The following is a 20,991-nucleotide window of genomic DNA, read 5'->3' as shown; positions in this document are numbered from 1 at the left end:
CACACTTTGCAACAACAGACTAGCGTCTACATACGGAAGGTAAGCTCTCATGCGCAAAGAAAAGTAAAATCCATGCATGCACTTGAGGAAAGCATTGATATGAAATTTTAAAAGCAAAGACCAACATTACAGCAGGTAATGTTTTTATCTCTCTGCCTCACTTTCTTACGACAAAACAAAAACATTCTCCGTCTTTCCGTCCGCTCTCATTCTCTTTGTCATTGGCCCCCTCTCCAGCCACACAATCAAGTTCCAATTATCCCATTGGTGGAGGAGGTCCATATGTAAATGTAGCTCTCAGGCACAACACTGTACACTCTCAGTCAGGCCCAGTGGGACGGGTCACTATGAGACAGTAAGAAAAGGACATGGATACTTAATGCTCCTCTATATGGAAAAGCAACAGCACGGGAGGAGTATAGTACTGTAAGATTGACACACAGAGACAGACGAGCAATACATGTGTGACAAGATGCTTCTCCCCTCCCCTCCCCTCCCCTCCTATCCAGAGGCATTGATGTACAGCTGACTCTGCAGGATGTAGTCAATGACGGGCTGGCTCAGGTAGTCCACCACATGCCCGTCGCCATGCTGGAGGGCCAATCTGCGAAGAGGGAGACAGACAACTGCATTGGCATGTGTACTGCACTGGCATTGTTACAGACCACACAGTAGAACAGACTCTCTCGTCACAAGTGTCACAAGGCAACATGGACAACACTTGAGATTCTAGCAAGCAGGGCCGTAACCAGACATTTCCAAATGCCGGGATCAAATACTGTGTGCTATGCTGCATAGTGTACATTTAGAATGCTTCAAACACTTCAGTCAAACTCTTAAGTTTGTTTTCATTAAGCACTGCCTTGAGGATAAATGGGGGTGGCGTATATAGACTGAATTTATCATTGTTGATCATATATCGGTTTTCATCAATAGATACATTTTACGATACTGAAAAAATACAGGACATGACCTCTGTGTCCTCAATGGTAGTTACGGCCATGCTAGCAAGTACTGTAATTGTTATACAACTGGTGACCAGTTGTGGGATCCTCCACCTACCTGCTCTTGGTAGAGCTGACAATAGACATTGGGTTGTTGACGTCATCTTTTACCACAACAATGTTGTCCTGTAAAGTTGCAAAATGAGACAAGTCATCATTTTTAAACATTACCTGTATAACTACAGCAGACAGTGCAGAACACATAATATCACGCAAAAGCTAAAATAATTCTGGAAATGGTAACAGCGATCCTTTTCAAGACTGTCCTAACTGCTTCCGCATATCTGTGAATGGGTAGTTTAAACTTTGGGTTTACCTTGTGCTTGCGCAGCACAGACGAGTGATTCATTATCCTCTCCGTGTCAGTTCCATCCCGAGGCACCACCACAATCCCAAAGTCTCCCACAATCACCTCCATCTGCAAAACAAAAGGCCGCCCCATTCAGCACAGTGTGTGTCAATGATCATTTCCTTCTATTGCAGCACTGCACCACCAAAGTGCCAAAGCTACAGAACAAAAAAGCCTCTGTTGATAAGGACACAGACAAAATGTTTAACTCAGATGGAGTCTGGGCTGCATGGTCCTCTGTCACATTGTTCTAGTTTGCTCTAATTCAATTGTGTGAAAGTTGAATAAAGAACAGAGTGGTATGGTCTGCTGTTGTACAGCGCAATTCAGCTTACATCGCTCTCTTTCCATAGGCCTGGGATGCAGAAGGACTCCAGCAAATCACTTCCACACAGGAGAAGGATACGCAGCTCTGAAAACACATCATGGTCGACCATTGTATTACAGAACAACCAGTACTTAAAACAAAACATATCAAAACAAAACACAATGATCAGGAAAGGTATACACAAAAAGAAAAAGAAAGAGCAGATAGCAGCTTTCCAAGACAGCAAATATAAAGTGACACAATCTGGTCAATAGAGAGGTAGTCCTGATTGTATGACTACACGATTAGTCTTCATCATAATCTGCCCTTACATTATATATTATCATGCCAACAAATGATCATGATAATAGTAATCAAATATGACTAAATAATTGGAACATTGAAGGATGTAAATTAATAAACCAAGGGAACAGAACTTAATCTGCTTTCATTTAAAGGAGATTAAATTAAAGGAGATTTGCATCTTTTTGCAAATTCAAGAAGAAGAAAAAAACATGCAAAAAAGAAAACCCCTTACCAATTTCCTCATATCTCATGGCAGTCCCAAGGTTGGCATTTTCATCTGTTTGAACGAGAAAAGAGTAGATTTGAGACTTGGCTGTGGAGTTGGCAGAGATGGCTGCTCATGTTAAATGCATGCTCTTCCTGTTCAAGGTACAGTAGCTATGAATTATGCACAGCAATAATAAGCTACGGCTTCAGACATGAGCAGAACACCATCCATATTCCATTCCATACCAAGCTCACATTGATAACAGCCATGTCATCCATACTCAAAACAGTAACCTGTGCATGCCCAAAATGTACTGTATACATATAAATATACTTGAATCATGGATATGTGTGAAAGAAAGAGGAATATATTGCACTTGCCCACAAAGGTGAAGCGGTCCATGTTTGGGCGAACGCAGCAGATTTTACCCAGGCTTTCACTCATCTTGCCCCACAGTTTCACTGATAATGAAAAGAGTTAAATCAGTTCAGTCTGTTGTAAGAAGTTTCACTTTAACATCAGGCACATATAAGCACGGGGAAAGACCCCTCTCTCTGGGTACTCAAGCATGCTGGTACATCCAGTATCCTTCAGAGTGCTGACTGAGACCCGCTAAGCAGCCTCTCACTGACCTTGTTCATAAAGCATTTTAATGTCCTTAAGCGACGCATAATTATTCTGAAAGTAACATCAATAAAAAAATCACAATAAAATCGAACGACGCAGATGCAATAACACATACATGCCTGTGGGCGGCAGAAGAAAGGCCTTACCAACTGTGGGCTTGTTGGCCATGTTGCGATTCTGGTAGATTGTTGTTGTGGTCTCATTCTGTGGCTGGCCAATCACAGGGGTGGAGGGTGTGTTCACATTCGAGAGGATGCATCCTGTCACTCTCTGTTGGGAGAAACACAACACAATTTGTCACCTCTAAGTTCCTGACTCATCGGATCTTGTGCTTGTTTACATATAGGATAGGGTGTTCAGATTGCTCTCTGGCATAATCATGTAGCAATACAACTGGGACGGCATCTCTGTGTGCTTGTCTGCCCAATTCATTTCTGAAAAACTCAGCCGTTAATAGTTCTATTATTACCAAAATTGCTTTTCAAACTGACCCATTTGGAGCCTAGACATTCTATTCAAACTTTCACCAGAATCCAACACCACATACACACTTTATTTGGGTAGGGACAGATACAAGAAACACTGATGTATCTAGGACAGCCATCTGATGTACTGTATGTACAATAGCATTTTACCCAAAGCTAATTGACAACACTTGTCCCCAATAAAACACACAAACAACAAATTAATGAATAAACAAAACAACACCACCTATTGATAATAATGCAAATGACTAAAGTAGCAATAGACTAACAAATGAGTGAATGAATGAATGAATGAATAATAATAATACTATTACTAATAATACTATTACTAATAATAGTAATTATTATTATTATTATTATTATTATTATTATTATTATTATTATTATTATTATTATTTTAAAGAATAGAAGAATGAAAAGAGCAAAAATAGTAACGATAATTAAAAAGCCCAGAAGACAAACAATTTAAATTAGTTGTGAAAACTAGCTATTAGAACAGACCTGCTGCTCAACTAGCCACGGTTTTGTTTTGCTTTTGAAAGTGGTGGATGCAGCTAGCAGCACATATACGTAAAAGCCATCTGGTAGAGAGTTCCTTTGTCCCTTTGATTGAAAAGGCAGTTTGACTTACATGTTCTGCCGAAAGGGACACTACAATTGCCTTCTGATGTTAAAAAAGGGTTGTAGATTCCCTTACCTTCATGAGGTCTCGGTGGTGCTCCAGCACGCTGCAGGTGGTTTGCCAGGTGTCCTGGTAACACTCCCATGGGTCAACCCTGTACACGCAACAGCAGCCAATTAGACAGTCCATAAAAAATGCCACACAGCTGGGTTAATGACTAGACAAGTCTACCAGACCCAGTGCCAGACCCAGTGCCAGTGAAGATGCACGTATGTTATTGACCATGTATTGACTTGACATGCCGTATGTGGTTCACTATTAAACTGATGATGGCCATGTTGGTGCTGCTAACTTAACCCCTCAGCGCAGAGCTTATGTTATAATATTACTGTCACCAAAATTGTAATGGCTATGTCTTAATCTGTTACTTAAGTCTCTCGGTACTGTCATAGCAACGTTGTTATGATGTAGTTGAGTATTTTCAGCAAATAGTGAATAGGCCCGCCGGCGACCCAATCTGCACTAAGAGGCTACAAGAATTTACATTTACCTGATCCAGTCAGATGACTGAACCGCCATCTGGCACATGGTGAGGCGATGTTTGCTGGGAACAAGACCCTATGAGAGCAGAGACAAGTTTGTCAATTGAATCATTTTTTTATGTATCCTAATGTACAACAACAGAATAGTGTGTAAGTCGGCCTCTTTAGTAGATTAAGAGGACATACATGACTTGATGGCTGAATCTATTGCTTTTGAATAGCTTTCAGCAAAGTACACCTTTCAGTTTTGTGCACGTTAAGTCAAAAAAGGAACATTTGCATTAGTAGTATTAGTAGTTGCAGTAGCAGAAGCAGAAGTTGTAATAGGCCTAGTAGGGTTTTTTGAGAGTTTGATCAAATCTTATCGTATCATGTCATCATCCATAATGCCAAGTATTAATACAACATCATTAACCAAAAGTATGATTCAACTTCATTGGTCTGATACAGTATACTTATATGGATAAGATGGTGTAAGATTTCCTTCAACAGATTCATTTTTTCAGAAACTGTACTTCCTGTGCATGCATTATTTATGAATTTGTCAGCCTGAGAGAGGGAAACTAGGCCAGGCTTTTCATTAATTCTAGACAAAGGCCTACAAGTGCAATTGACATTATGGAGAGAGATAAAAGGGAGAATACGTCATGACAAATGTGCCATTGATTTACTTTACGCGTATCCATTTGATATACACCTACAGATCAAAGTGTTTGCTATCAATGCAACTGTACGATACAGCCTTGAACTATGCGTTGGTGTTCTCTATGGTACTGTATATTTATAGAAAACACTCAGAGACGGACTTTCCATTAGGCAAACCTAGGTAATTGCCTATAGGCCCCGACCAAATCAGTCCTCCATAGGGGCCCCAAATGTCCTGCCAGTCACGGTAAACACATACAAAAAAGCAGGCTTGATCTTAATGTGTCTCTTATGTGATGTAATCAAAGATCTATATGAGTTGAAACACTTGAACAACACCAAAACACAGAATTTTATGTCTATATAATGACTTTTGAGGGACCCATGTTTATATTTCGCCTACACTGATAAAAAGGATTTTGAGGGGCAGTACATTTCACTGACAAAAAATTGATATTTTTTACCCCAACAAATTAGGTTGCTGAGGTTACTCTGATGCAAGGGGTATAATATACTCACTCTACCTATAAATAAGGAGTAGGACTTAGTACTGGTGAGAAATGACTAAACTATACCTAATTTGCATTCATACGCTATAACTAATACTAATGGCTAGTGTCGAAACTACCTATAAATGACTAAACTTTACCCAATTTACATTCCAACACTGTAACTAATACTATTGGCTAGTATGATCCAAACCGTCTCTGTCAAAACTACCTATTGAAATTGGTTAAGGCCCGCAATGCGCATTGCTTTTTGGGACTTCATTGGAAGAAGAATCAACCGACGACTGTGGCGAGCCTCGCAGCGGATGAAGTTAACTTCCAATGGACGGGACAAATTCAGAAGGTAAGCTGGCCAGTCGTGCATTAAACATGGGATACAAAACATGAACAATGATCAAAAGGAAACTAAATCACGCTAGAGTTGTAGTTGCCTCGACTGTCTGACTGTGACTCAGGCAGCTGCTATCAGTAACGCACTGGGCAGACAGACAGGTCAATGGACCTGTAAGCTGCCGTTCAAACTTCGTTTGGAGAAGGCAACAAGTATGCCCTGTGTTAAAGATGAACGGATAGCACTACCAATTTCAAAATGTTGTAGAATGAAACCCACTGCAGCAAAGTTTTTTTCCATTCTCAAATGTTGCCTTGTTGGCTAGTTTTGGCGCGCAGACTGGGACTGGCTGCTGGTGGTGACATGACCTCGTGTGTCGTTCTACAAATATTTGTTGCCGAATGTTCCATCCACTTGTTTGCGCTGCCACTGCCACTTGCATCACGCGAAAGCACGGAGGAGAAACTTCTACAAGATAGCCTCCTTTTTTGCTTTCACACAAGGCTGTAGTGTGATAATCTTACAAGTTACATGCACCTAAAGGACTGTGCTCGTAGACAGACTACGAACGGCACATTACTTCACTATTTCATTCTCCACAATAAATCCATTCAACATGGAACGGCTACGTTTGTAGCTGGTCACTGAATCCTTCGTAAGTCTTTCAGCAGTTCCCGTCGCGAATCGTCCTCTTTGTTGTTTTAAAAATGTGTAAATTCCTATGGTCACCAAGTTTTCAAATCAATGAAATGCGCGACGAAATGCTTCATATCAACTGTCAAAGCAGTGTGCGTAAACAGTCATCATTCTGGGATGCCTCCGTGCCGAGTCAACTAAAGACTTTTTTGTATTATTAATCATAATCGTAGACATTCTTAGTTTGAATGACAGTTTGAAGATGGGGAGCAAGGCAGACGGTGTGTGCATGCCGGGTGCCTGCCTATGTTACTGGGAGGGAGAGGGGGAGCGAGAGGAATCGATCATCAAATAACTTTTTAAACAACGCTACCCTAGACATGCTAAATCCTGCTGAGAATAAACGCTAACAAAGGATCAATCCGTTAACATTGCGAGGAGACATTGATTAGTTTGTTGTAGCCTAAATGTATCATAGTAAGTAGTCCTATGTAGACCAACACGCCCTTATGTTACTCTGAGTAGTGGTGAGAGGAGGTTTTTGGCGAGGGACCTCCCAATGTGATCATCCACGGTCATAACATCACCTAACATGAAGTCAGTTATTTTTTGTTGGACGTTGCAAACTCAATCTCAGGGTTAGTTTTGACAACGATAGTTTGATAGTTGCTTTCATAGTCGAAGGACTCGCTATGAACAGACACGTGCAGGTTCCATAAGCACAGCCCTTCTCTCTCTCTCTCTCTCTCTCTCTCTCTCTCTCTCTCTCTCTCTCTCTCTCTCTCTCTCTCTCGCTGGTCTCCGCAGTTCGCACACACTTCAGTTGTACCGAAATGATGACGTTTGACATTAGGAAGGGCAGTCCAACGATAAGAGACCGGCGGTAGCCTATATTTTCACAACTAGTATAAAAAGTGAAACAAATGCTTCTAAACGGATAGCAATTGCAAGGAGTAGAANNGTTTACATAATAATCGAGTGTAAAAGTACAACTTCTTAAACTTTATCCATGTCAAATTATTCACAATGTTTTGTGCATAATGAAGGTGTTCTGCTTCTGCCTACTGCAGGAGTTGAGAAAAGGCGGTAACTGCTTACCTCTCATGTGGTGTGTGGCAAGTAAAGCATATTAATGACCAAGAATGACTTACTTGTAACTTAATTGTTATGTGCTTTTAATATGTGTTTCAGGCAGTGGTGTTGCATCTTTTATATGCATGGTTGTCCTGAAGTCATTCTGGAACAGGGTAAGTCGCCGACTGAAGAAAAATAAACAGACTTAAAGGCCATAACACTGTCATGTTATTTGTTTATGAATAGCCATTTTCACTCACTCAGGCTTGCTGTCCTTGTTGCACTGTGCACTGTGTAGGATTAGGGATGTTAACCAGTAACCAGTTAACCGGTAATCGACCGGTTCAACTTTAACCGGCTCAAATTTTCTGCTATCGGTTAACCAGATGTAATAATATTAATAATTATAATAATAATTTCCTCCCAAAAAACGATAATTTTGAGATTTTAGTATGATAATTCAGCATTTTCCATCTGGCAACAATGGCTGGACATGGCAGGTCCTGTCTGCGCAGCAAAAAAAAAGCTTATGTGAAAAATAAAAATGAAAAAAATCAGTGATGTGCATATCAGGCACGCAGACGTTTTAAAATTTAAGATTACCGGTTAACCACCGGTTAATGAGTCTCGGTAACCGGTTAAGAGTGTTTTCAATTTTCGCCATCCCTATGTAGGATGGTGGCAGAGTAGATTTTGCAACTAAATAATAAACTCATATTTACAGTTAGTACTATTATAACTAATATTGCAATTTGCGCAGTCATAGAGAATATTTTGAATTTGATGGTGGTGGTAAGAATCAGTGAAAAAGATTTATGACTGGGCCACATGAATTATGGAATGAGACTGCCAAATACATTTCACAGTGCGCCTTTGAGGTCAATAGATCCCTTTACTGTTTGCATACAGATGTGACATAATCAAGCTGCGCTCTCATTGTTGGAGCACAATGGACCATGTATGCACATTTGTAAAGAAACTAGCCAGGTGTTATTTCTGAAATAAGCAAATGGATGGTCACGATAACTTCAGATATGAAGTGGAACCGCTCATTCCTTATGGTGGCCTCAGTCCGGTCGTTCTTAAATTTCTTGAAACAAACTCCTATGTTCTGAAACAGCCTATTCCCGTAGAATAGCGTAACAAGTGTTCTTTTTAGGGTCTCTATTTAAAAAAAAGGATGGCAGGTCTTCTCTCTTTAGGATCTGCACTGTCTGTGTGTGTGTTTGAGTCAACATGCGTGAGCAGTCTGATGACTTAACTTCTATGTGAAGCTGTCAAGAGCTGTGTAGAGGGCAAATACACTGTGGATTGGTCACAACTGTTACTAATAACTCAACCCCTTTACTTTTTCAGCTCTAGACAGATGACCAAAACAGACCATAGAATGTACCTTTAAAGAAAAAAGTTTAACCAATGAGTATTCTTAATAGTGTATCTTGTCCCAGGGTTGTGTTCAGGTGCTGACAACTGACAACATTGAGAAGACCCAGGAGCGGGAGAAGGGCAGCCTGATGAAAGAAGGCGACAGTGTTCTGTGGTCACACCTGAGATGATGGTCCTGAAGAGGAACGAGAGGAGATTCTGGTGCATATAATACAGCACTGTACGTTGTTTTTTCTGTCCATTATCTTTTTTACTCTTTTTTGGCATACTGTATTTCACTCGCATATGTAGTTAATCAGTACGTGTTATTGTTAAAGGGGCATCACAGTGGAGGACAATCATGAAAAGGTTGAAGACTTCACTGTGCCCATCCCTGAAGTCCCTCCACTCGGTGCAGCAGCTCTTTCCACCATACTGCCATGCTCTGGTTGTCCCTGCCACCATCCACCTTTTGGGTCATCCGTGCCGCCAGCCCATCACCGTGCCTGCAGCGCCTGGGTCATCCGTGCCACTCCCCACCATGCTGCCAGCCATCACTGTGCCTGCAGCACCTGGGTCATCCCTGCCACCATCATCCACCGTGCCTTCAACGTCCACAGCACCTCCGGTCTCTGTGAGCCAGTTTGCAGCTCTACTGACCTCTCCAGTATACAGTATGCTGTAATTGCTAATGGTTTCTCTGAGTGGCCTGACCGGTTAATTGTCCCGTATCCCAACTATTTACCACTAAACAAGTGATTTTGTAATAAGTAGGAGATCTTTGCAATGTTATCAGTATGGTTGGACTCTGATGTTTCACTGCTGTATGTCTTCCTCAAAGAGTAAACCGAATTCTGAGTATTCTTGGATTTAGTCTTTGAAAAGTAGAGCAGCCCGTTTGTTTGAAACTGTTGTCCTGGACACCAAATAGACTGGAACTGATATCCTTTTTTAAAAGAAACTGGTATCCTTTTTATGTGTGCAGTTTAATGGTAGAACAGTATACACTGATGTGCCTTTATCAGTAACAAAGTGAAAGCGGAACAAAATGTGACTATTTCTGTCAAAAACTGCTACAAATTCTACATATTGTTTATATAAACCTAGTTCTGGAGGAAGTCTGAGAGTTATTGACAGTTGCCATGTCAAGCTTCCGCCTTCGGGTAAATTTAAATCCCACCTTCCCTCCTTCCCCTGTCATGCTATCCTAATTGTCCCAGCACCTCCCCCTACTCCCTCATCTCACTGGATCACCCAGCTACATGTCCCCTACACTTATGGAGTGGAAGCGGATCTCGTGCCGCATGATCTCCGCAGGGTCCCAGGACAGAGGCCAGCTAACATCGAATTATGCCTATTGACTATGGTTACCATACTCCAGGGCAAACTCGTGAATTAAATGGTCCTGTTGTTAATGTTTGTTTACTTTTTGTGAGATAAACTGAAACATTGAATATCTGCTCATTTTTCACATTTTCCTGTTGGCGATATCCCTTTAAATAAAACATCTTGGTTGATATGCACAGGTTTGTTGTAATTGTAATTTCCCTGGTGGACGTTTGCACAACACAGTAGAGGCAGAAAACACTGATTGTTAAAAAGTAACTTTTTAGTTTTTCTCAAAGTTTATTTTAATTTTAAATGATATACTTTTTATTTTTACCTAAGTAGATTCTTTCAATGGTACATTTACTTGTGATTGAGTACAATTTCAACAGAGTAATTATTCTGATTACTTTATTGTTGTGTTTTTCTTATTCCTATTAACCAGAGGTGAAAAGAGTACTAAAATATTTTACTCAGAGTAAAATATTTTAGTACTCTTTTTCACCTCTGGTTAATAGGAATAAGAATACACAGCAATAAAGTAATCAGAATAATTAGCAGTTGATAAATAAGCAGTAATACTAAAAGGCTCCATGAAATGAGTAAACGTTAACCCTTTTTTATCAGTAATAGGTGTTAATAAAAAGCTACATGAAATGAGTAAATTTTAACCAATTTTTAACAGTAACAAAGTGGTAATAAAAAGCTACCTGAAATGAGTAAACGTTAACCAATTTTTTATCAGTAATAGGTGTTAATAAAAAACTACATGAAATGAGTAAATTTTAACCAATTTTTAACAGTAACAAGTGGTGATAAAAAGCTACCTGAAATGAGCAAATGTTACCCCATTTTTACCAGTATTTTTTACTTTGATGTGGTCAGTATAACAGAACTTCTGGAATTGGTTAATCTTAACTGAATATGTAGGGGTACGTAATACTCTATTTAGGACTGTGGAAATCCTTACACCAATTAAATTGAGTAAATCCTATAGATCTCTTTTTACAGTGTAGGGCCCAAAAATGGCTAGATCCGCCCCTGAAAAAACTTCCTTGCATTTAATCAAATCAATTGTACTGCCTCCTGTTTTTAATTCCATAATCTTTAAGTCTCAGACAGACACTTTTAGGTGTGTTGGAGAATATACAAGAGACAGCAGATTCTTCTTACCGGTTTGCCATAGGAGTCATGCACAGGAGAAATGATGCCACCAATCACTATAAACCGACCAGTCTTGTGCAGGTGCTCCCTGGCTTTCTCTGAAATATGGAGAATAGGTGTCATTGTACTTACAGTGAAATCTGCAATACTCCATAATGATATTGTATCAGAAATCTTTGTAAATATATTACATACAATTAAAAAAACATTTGAGGAGTAAGGAATTTCTAGAGGTTCTTCTAGAATTTTACTGGAACACTCTACAGCTCCCATAGACGTCTGTGTTAAAAATCTCTCAAAGACATTATGACATCATAATGAGAACTCAAAATTTGGGCAAAATTCTAATCACATATTTGTGATGGTACTCCTCAAAGGGTTAAGTGAGAATTTCTGGTAGGCCTATAATAATGGCACTGTAACCACATATTTATATATGAAACCATGGCCTCATCACAATTCTATATAAATGATGAAATCCAAAGAAAATTCAAATAATCTCCGTCTGTTGCCTGATTATCATCGACTTTCAAATCTTGTACCAAGATGTTGGTCTTTCCAAGAAGATAACGAATAACGTTTCCCAAACGGCCTGATTAACCCCCCTTCCTCAGCATGAAAAGTGCCGAAATTTAACATCTCTAAACCACGTCACTGCCTTGAACACGCCTCTACCCAGGGCCGTTGGAGCTGCTCAAAGCAAACACACCCAGCACACACACCTTTTATTTATTTACCTTTTTGAGGAGACAAAACACAAATAATTTTACTCTCTTATAACTACAATGAGATGTAAGAAAAATAAATCTTGCATCTTAAATCTTGAGAGAGGTGCACCACCACTCAAGGTCTCTTGTTTGAAATGTGCGGCTGTGCCACATGTCTCAGCGACCTCCCTCTGGCTATGTCTCTCTGAACTTCCAGCCCTCTAACGCTACAGTCAGGAGGGCAGTACGGTGTGTCCTCATGTGTCAATCCTAATGTTATCACCTCAGTCTGATAAAACGGTTTTGATATTTTGATTGATTGGTCTACTAGTGGTTTTTCATCTATTTTTTATTTACTGTGCCCTTGTTGCATAATATGTTTTGTTTGTATAGAAGGGGATATGGTATCTATAATTAAACACATTACATTTGAAGAAAGAAAGGGAACATGCATTTCATTTTGTTCGTTCAGGCATTGCAACATTAATGTAGGAAACACTGAAATGTGCTTGAGCCACATAGGTCCCCACCTGTAGGCTAAATGAACTATTTATAATTAAGACATTTTTTCTTTTGACCTTTATTTTGAGCCACCTCCTGCCTCCATCTCTCTCTCTCTCGCTCTCTCTCTCACCCTCTCTCTCTCTCTAACCAGCTTTGAAGCAGAGAGCAAAAGAAGAGGATTTGAAAAATAGGTCATAGAAAATATGAAAGCATCCACCACCCCCTACACCCACAAGGGGAAACTCCCGATCCAGTTATCCATAGGTAGGGAGCACAGCATGTTTATTCATTTATTTATTCAAATATGACAAATATCTCATCTAGAACATAGCAAATGGATCTTTATTGGACCACGTTTTTTTAAAATACTAATAATATATATATATTTTAAATCCATTATCACAGCCAGCTTATTGAAGTAGTAGAGATTTCATGAAATACAAGGGACATGATGTCCAAGTTATAACTCAACTTATGTTACAATAAACGCAGAGGATATCTATAGGCCTACCTAGGCCTACTCTGTTTCATTTGTAATAGCCTTGTCATTTCAGTCAACGAAAGCCGTAGGCCACTTTTCCAAACCAAAGTTGTGTTATTTGTTGCGTAGCCTCTGGCATCAGTTGCATTCATTCATTAATAGATAGATTGTCTATCCGCATATCCAACTGTAGCCCATAGGTGGGTAAATTCTGACAGGCATGCGATATTTGGAGTAATTTAAGATATTTGGTCTTTTCATCCAAGTATAATCGAAGCTTAATAGTCTATTCCCACACGCGTGTTATAGGCCACGCGGATTCAAACAGTTTAATAATTTCTACAATGGCGCAGTAAGCATATCCTGATAAACAGTAAGCCAAAACGTAGCCTAATTCTTCTTGTTGATTTTGTAAGTGAGCTGAGTCCTTTCAAATGATTCCTAGGCCTGTCAATCCCTTGTGGTCACTGCCTAACATCTAACATTTGAAGACGTAGCTGTAGGCGAGTCCTTGCTCCCTTTAGCCATGGACGCTTACCACGCGTGGAAGAAACAGGTGCGCTGTGAAACGCATAGGCTCGAGCAAATATTGTGATGGTAGTTCTAGGGGAAATCATGAATATAATTTGGGCTACCATTCTATTAATTTCAAGCACCATTAGCCTACATAAAGTACATGGCACAATCCGTATCGCAATCAGTTATCCCTGACAGGGACCGTCGCCCATTTCAGCACCACCAGTTTGGACAGCGATTTTCCAAATCAGCACCCAAAACAAATGCTACGGCCTGCGATGAAAACAACCTCATTCTAAAATAAAATCAATTGTCTGTATGTAATGAATCGAGATATTTCTCTGTTGTTGCTGACGCTGAAGACTAACAAAGGGCATCTTATATGATGCGCAATAAGCTACCAATTTCCCGAAAACAAGAGGACCCAAATGCTTACCAAACATATGAATATGTCCTTTAGTGATAGGGTTAAAACTTCCACATGACAGCAGAATAACGTGCGTTTTAGTTGACTCTGTCATCATCCAAGTATGGAATGCCACCCTTTGGTTAAGTGGCTGATTTCTTTTGCTTTTGTTATGCTTCTTTCCCGACCGCAGCAATAGGCGAGGTTCATTCGGATGCGGCAGTATCCTCGTCTCCTCGTCAAGAAGGGCGTCACAGGGTATTTCTCACTGTTCAATTTAAAGGCGCCGATACTCACTGTGAGAATAAAGTGCAATAGTAGCTTTAGAATACAATTATTTTTCTCTGCCATATGCATATAAGTCTGCAGGCCACCACAAGTTTCAATCATCAATGCTGTCTTGTCCTTTGAGCTCTAGATCTTAGTGAAGGCAAGATGTGGTCTCATTTGCCTAAATGCAACTGCCAAAGAGGATGTGTTTTGATTTTTTTGTGTGTCGGTATGACGTTCAGTGGACGGGTCAAAACAGCTTAAGGCTAGTTTAAGTTACACCTGGATCAACTTCGGATTGTCCTCAAGATGCAATGTCTTAAACTCTCAAGTGACTGGCCTATTTTTCTAATCTGACCGAGCAGGGTCATTTATGACCTCAAAGAGTTTAGGTATAGGCTAGAAATACCACTAGGCCCTATATAAATTATTTTTTTGGGGTTCATTCAAATTTATTTACATCTTGCACATACTTGTCCCTCATTTAAAGCAAAATTTTTTTTTATTGTTTTGCTAAAAAATAGTCAAACTTACATAGCTACAACAGAGAGGAAATCTGCTCATAGCTTATTATTCTGCCTCCTTGATCATATCCATCAATTACTGATATGTTGTGCTTTAGCCTCGTTTTTAGTTCTGTCTTCACATAAATTGGCCTAGCCTTCAAGTGACAGTGGAGGCCGACCTGGAAAACTCACATTGTGTGGCACAGCACTCCACAGCATACAGTGCACAGCACACACATACGAAATTGCATTTATGCCTCTCCTTTGCAAGGGGATAGCCCATGGTGCCAAAAGGGAGCAATGTGGTGGGATGGTACGCTCAGGGGCGCTGACTAGGCCCAGGACAAAGTCATCTGAAAGGGCCCCCCACCCAATACATTCAATGTAATGACCAAAGAAACTCAACAGAAGAACAATCTCTCGGGGTGCATTGGCCACGGTGTAGTACGGGGGCGTTGCCTGAGGACACGAGTGGATGGAAAATTAACTCCCTTGCGCATGGTCATTGATCAGTGGGTGTGATGGATACAATTTCCGTACTTCCTTGCGCATGGTCAGTGGGGGCGACACCATGATGGATAATTTGTGGCCAAATCAACGGCAGCTGTTGGTCCGCAGTAATTGCTGGTGGCAATTAAGGACAGCTGACAAACATTTACGCTGTCCTATGACCTGTTCCACACTCTGACCCTCGCCGAAGTGTCATTGAGCCCGTTTATATGCGCATCAATAAACCGTTTTATGATCAGATTTTTGGAGTTACCGGTTTATTCGAGCGTACATGTAAACTGAATAAACCGTGAAAAGTTTTCATAAACGGTTTATTGCCGTTATCGGTTTATGAGAAATCTGATTCGCACAGGTAGGTTTTTGGCTAATAAACTGATTTCTCGTGTCATGTAACCAGCATAATCGGGTTATTGTCAGGTTATTGACATTCTAGAAGGATAAGTAGCCAATCACAAGCCTTAAACTCTAGCTTCGTGTCACACACTTTAGTGGAACACAGTCAATCGACGAACTGCATGTAAACAGCAATAAACCGTTTACTCCAATAACCTGTGTATTCCAATAACCTAATTATTGCGGCCATAACGGGCTCATTGCATGCTTCCCTGATGCTTCCAATACTGACCGTAGAAGAAGAATAAAATTTCCGTACTCCCCTCACCATCATTTCATATTACGCTGTTATGATGTGAGTAAGCCCTCTTGTCTCAAGCCTCTTTGGTAATGACCAATTATGGCCCCCCCATCTCCCTGGGCCCGGGGCAACTGACCCTTTCGTTCCCCCTTGTCAGCTTCCCTGGGTATGCTCAATGTAGGCCTATGGAGAAGGATAGGGGAGAGCATGGTTAATCACTCCCCGCTCTAACCTGAGTCGGGAATCAAACCAAACCCTGGGGCTACAAGCATGACACCCTAACCCAGTGTTTCTCAACCTTTTTTAAATAAACGCCCCCCTTGGCTTCATTACAAGCTTCCTAACGCCCCCTTGACCTCATCATAAGCCTGACAATGCCCCCTTAGTATTAAAAAATGAAATGCACTAATGCCCCCAAATGGCAACTAAGTACCGCCCCCTCTCAACTGTATCCTTCTCAACGCCCCCCTAGAGCTCCCCATTGCCCCCTGGGGGGCTTTACCCTCCCCATTGAGAAACATTACCCTAACCGCTTACTGATGCTACAATTGAAGAAACCCAATTGAAGTGCATATCAGATCAAAATGGAAAGGCCATGTTAAATTATCACACTTTACATGATGACATAGTTTACAATATGACAGAAAGGGAAACCAAAAGGGGTTAAGGGTCAGGTGGGGGTGTGGTGTTGGATGGGGGGTGTGGCAGAATGGGTTTTCATTTCATTACATGTATTGAATGTAATGGCCAGTGATGCTTTTACTATGCAACGTGCATGCACTTTGCCAGTTTGATGCATTCTAAGCAGAATGTGTAAAACTGGCAAAGTGCGTGCAACGGAGGCCATGACTAGCAGAGTGTGGTGTGGAATGCTAGTAAACCTCCCTCCCGAAGCCTCAACACAGTGCGCTTTGGGCTATCTGACCGGCCCTTAAGCGCAGTGGTCTTGTACAATGCCTCCCATTGCCAAACCGATGTAGTTGACGAGGTGGTGAGTTTGCGGTCCGCGAGGGGGACGAACTGCGCGGGAATACCTCTGTTACATGCGCATCCGTCACAGTGGTGCCGTTGACCCGGGATGGGAGTGAGGTTTAGGGGGGAGAGTGTAACAGAGGCCAACTAACAGAGTGTGGCGTGGAACATTAGTAAACCTCCCTCCCGAAGCCTCAATACAGTGTGGTAGCGTTGGGATACCGGATTGGCCCTTTAGCTCAGCGGTCTCGCTCTGTACCTCCCATTGACAAACCGATGCGATGTAGTTGACGAGGTGGTGAGTCCCCGAGGGGGACTAACTGCGCGGGAACACCTCTGTTACATGCGCATGCGCGCGGCATAGCAAAAGCATCACTGCTTCATCACGAACGAGCCTGTTGGGTGGGTGGGGGTAAATTTGGGTTCTCATTTCATGGGGTCTTTTCAGATGACTTTGTTCTTGGCCATGGTCAATGCTGTCAACAGCCCTGGACATAGATAGAAATCAGCTGTGTTTTGATCAGACAACTGAATTTAAAGCCCAGCTTGGTTAGGCCTTTAATGATCTGGAATGGATCCTGACATGCTTGGGATAAGCAGTGTCATGTGATCATCTCCAGGCTAGATTCCACTGGTAACCTACTCTCTTCTCTAGCATATTTCACAGCTGTTGAATGACTAGCAAATTGGCCCTGGATGTAATGTCTCACAAAAAATCTAAAAAAAATAGTAGATAGGCCTAATACTGCCAATTAACTTCAGCGAGCCTACAATTGTGAGATTGATGATTCCAACATTTCCAAGATTTTCCTATTCAGCAAAAATATTTTAGTGCTGACAGCTCAGTTTTGTCATATTTCTTGGAACAGAAGGAAACAGAATTGCAGAATAAGTCACAAAATATCACTTTCCCCCATTTCTATGTCCCAAAGGCCACCATGCCCTGTTCTTATTTGGAATTTTAGGCTGAGCATCTCCAACAGCAGACCAGATAGGCTAGGCTCTAGGCCTAGTCAATATAGGCCTAGGCTAGACTAACCAAGTTTAATTAGGCTACCTCTAGTCTCTAGATTCTCTAAATAGGAGTCGACTTAAGTAATTTAATGAAAATATAAATAAAAGCAAAACTCACAATCAATTGGGCTATGTTTTAAGTCAACAATCATACAGCCTGCTGACCTGCGATGCTGAGTTTCTACACTCAAGCTTCAAAAGTGGCCCTCCCCTCCTCGGCCCCAGCCAGTGACTAGTGAGGAACAATATGGCGCCGGGAGTAACTCTAGCTTTTGATGGAGTCGTTGTCTAAAGACCGGCGATCGGGCAGGATGAACCTCTGCGCCCAATATTTGCGGTATGTATGGATGGCGTTTGAGTATTCGAAGCGCAATAATCTACTTTTTCATTGATTCAATGGACAAACTTTGTCGAAAACGCTGTCGGAAGTAAGCTAACATTTAGCTGCTAACAAGATAGCACTTGCTATCACAGAACTCAACAGCTTTCCTAAGCAGTTAGCTTGCTAAAGTCGTAGCAGAACAGGCTACCATACTCATAAACAACAGCCAGGTAACAGCTCTGGGACAGTGTGTATTAATTGTAGATACTATGTTCCCTTATTCATCATAGTGTTTGGTAGATGGTAATCAGCAGATTGTCTGAAGTCGAGTGTTTCTATTTTTTACTCGTGCGACAGCAAACGACTGCGTACGTAGAGCCAACTAGCTAAGGCCAGCTAACACAGTGTTGCTAGCTTTCCTTCAAAAATGGAAGTGATGGCAGTGTTTTTATCCAGCGGTGGACGTTGTGGTGTCAGAATCTTGAACTGACATACGAGTATGCACTCCAAAATGCACACATCCTCCTGATACGGCTATGTTGTTTTTAACGTGGACCAAACACCCGCACAATTGTCGTTTCAATTCAAGTCAAACGTGGAATAATGAGGTACAGTACAGCACATCTGTCAAGTTAACTTGGGCCAGACATAGCTGTTGTCTAGCAAACGTTAGCTTAATACGCAAGCTAGAGCATTTCTAGCCACTTGTTGTTAAACGCCAGTCTCTTGAAACTATATTAGTGTTGAGCCATAATGCCTTGGCTATGGATAACGACTTGTGTTTTCCTAGTTATTAAACTGAAAATTGAGAGCCTTAGCGACTGAAGCTCAATTTAGATCTAGCTTGAGTCTGCTAAGTAAGGCAATGCTGGCCAATGCTAGTTCTAATGTGATGGAAGACAGCGCTGCCGCTATGCCTGAGAATGTATTTTTCCAAGTGTAATTATTTGCAATGGTAAAGGATGCAGCGCATTCTTTGGCAGTCAGGGGCAGTTAAGATCGTGCCATCACCGATAGATTGTGCGATTTGTGGCGAGGTATAGCCTAGTTAGCTAAGTTCAAGCATTCCTGGGTACCTTGGCCAAGAACTACCATGTAATATCAGGTGCGATGCGAGTGACAGCATCTTGAAGATGCTGTGCTTATTTTCGCTGTCATATTAGTCGGCAGCTTAACCATTGCTTTTTGGTGGTTTTGATGATGTTGGTATTTAACATGGAAAATATAGCTCGCTTCGTCACCTTTTCGCCTCTGATCCATGTAGACTACACAGGTCCACAGCTAGCCACAGTTTAGCTTGGTAACCTTGAGGTTAATCATGGTAACAGTTGCTATCCCTGTCTAACCTGTGACTGCGAACGTAGTCGCCAGTGTGTGCAATTGTAAATTTTAGATGTGGTGTGTTGAATGTGTGTGTTTAATCATCGTGGTGAGATGCTTGTTGTGTTTGTGTGCATCACCACATCGCAATGGGTGAAAAGAGTAGCCTTTTAGTCCTGACTGTAACCAGGATGATGTGAAAGAATGTGTTGCATTGGATGGCTGTCAATAATATCGTGCAAATATCAAGGCAGATGGCGTTCATCTTTTTGTGCTAGACGCTAGTAGGCTACTACATGTCGTGAAAATTGAGTGTGAAAAAGGAACGTGATTCCCCGAACCTTATTGTGAGGTTTCTCACCGCCGGGTAAAAGGTTGATTCCACCTTTAGCGTCCACCTGGACAATCAAAACAAATCGACACTCCGTTGGCTGACTTGATTGTTGGGGTGATGCTGTAGTCCTGTGAATATCCATTCCGTTTCACTCAAGTTGTAGTCAGAAAGCATGCATCGCATCGAAACGCCATACCTTTCTTCTCTTCAACCTTTTTTCTGTGTAATTTTAAAGAATAGTGCCTATAAAACCTATCAGTAATTTGCCAATTACATGGATTTTCCCTCTAACATGAGTTGGCTAGCAAATGATTAGTCAGTCAAGTATCATGTACTACTACATGACTTGCTGATATGTTTAGGAAGTGTGCATTATTACTCTGTGCATTTATCACAACATGTCACAAAGTGTCTAAGATTAACCTCATCCAAGGCAGCATCAGGCTTCAGTATCATGTCCTAAGTCATAACAGCAATGTTAAGGAAATTTCGACTATTACATATTTTTAATCATGAATTCAAATATTTCAAGCAAGTATTGGAAATGTTAGTTTCATACAATCTTTATTTTGATCCATTGTGTGTAAGATGTACAGCAATTTTCATAATTTCATGTAAATGTTTAAATTGTTATTGCACACATCAGGTCTGCTTTGTTTCATTAACTATAACGTTACCATTGATGTGTTAGCAGTTGAACTTTCCGGTTTTCAGACCATAGTCTTTGATTGTAGTTGTTGGCAGTCTTTTTGATTTAACAACAGGAAATAAAGTCATAGGTTGATGTGTGCGAATTTCAGCTGTGTGTTTTGACCATTGGTGTTCAGCTGTAGAGTGCAACTCCACTGTTCTTTCTTGATAGTGGACCATTGTCGTAGGCAGCGAAGTTGCTAAACTAGAATTGAATTGATGCTTGAAGCAGCACAGATTTGTCAATAATGTTTTCTATCAACTGAGACTGTCATGGCTGTTTTGAGTGCTCCTTTTGAGTTCAG

At 41.1% G+C, this 20,991-nt stretch overlaps 2 protein-coding genes across 5 annotated transcripts in view; one reads left to right on the top strand and one right to left on the bottom strand.

Annotated features, from left to right (window-relative positions):
• Positions 1-82: 82 nt before the first annotated feature.
• nmnat2 (nicotinamide nucleotide adenylyltransferase 2) lies at positions 83-20,486 on the bottom strand. Of its 3 annotated transcripts, none has more exons than XM_063218910.1 (12): positions 20,004-20,486; positions 14,145-14,410; positions 11,510-11,598; positions 4,459-4,526; positions 3,984-4,062; positions 2,948-3,071; positions 2,555-2,635; positions 2,199-2,243; positions 1,689-1,765; positions 1,321-1,422; positions 1,063-1,130; positions 83-604 (listed from the first exon to the last, which is right to left on the bottom strand). In XM_063218910.1, the coding sequence occupies exons 2-12, from the start codon at positions 14,230-14,232 to the stop codon at positions 502-504; spliced, it is 924 nt and encodes a 307-aa protein (XP_063074980.1). In that variant the 5' UTR covers positions 14,233-14,410; positions 20,004-20,486; the 3' UTR covers positions 83-501. The 3 variants fall into 3 exon arrangements, with proteins under 3 accessions (XP_063074980.1, XP_063074981.1, XP_063074982.1); XM_063218911.1 differs by lacking the exon at positions 20,004-20,486 and adding an exon at positions 19,584-19,648; XM_063218912.1 differs by lacking the exon at positions 14,145-14,410 and having other exon boundaries at positions 19,584-20,486.
• Positions 18,262-20,991, top strand: part of smg7 (SMG7 nonsense mediated mRNA decay factor) — a 32,182-nt gene continuing 29,452 nt past the window's right edge. For both annotated transcript variants that reach the window (XM_063218908.1, XM_063218907.1), the window contains exon 1: positions 18,262-18,357. In XM_063218908.1, coding sequence (XP_063074978.1) covers positions 18,296-18,357 — 62 coding nt within the window. In that variant the 5' untranslated portion in view covers positions 18,262-18,295. The remainder of the gene's footprint in view (positions 18,358-20,991) is intronic.

Source organism: Engraulis encrasicolus, chromosome 16 (assembly GCF_034702125.1).
Source record: "Engraulis encrasicolus isolate BLACKSEA-1 chromosome 16, IST_EnEncr_1.0, whole genome shotgun sequence".
Classification (NCBI taxonomy): Eukaryota; Metazoa; Chordata; class Actinopteri; order Clupeiformes; family Engraulidae; genus Engraulis; species Engraulis encrasicolus.
The sequence above is the reverse complement of the archived record's forward strand: the minus strand, read 5'-3'. Positions and strand labels throughout refer to the sequence as shown.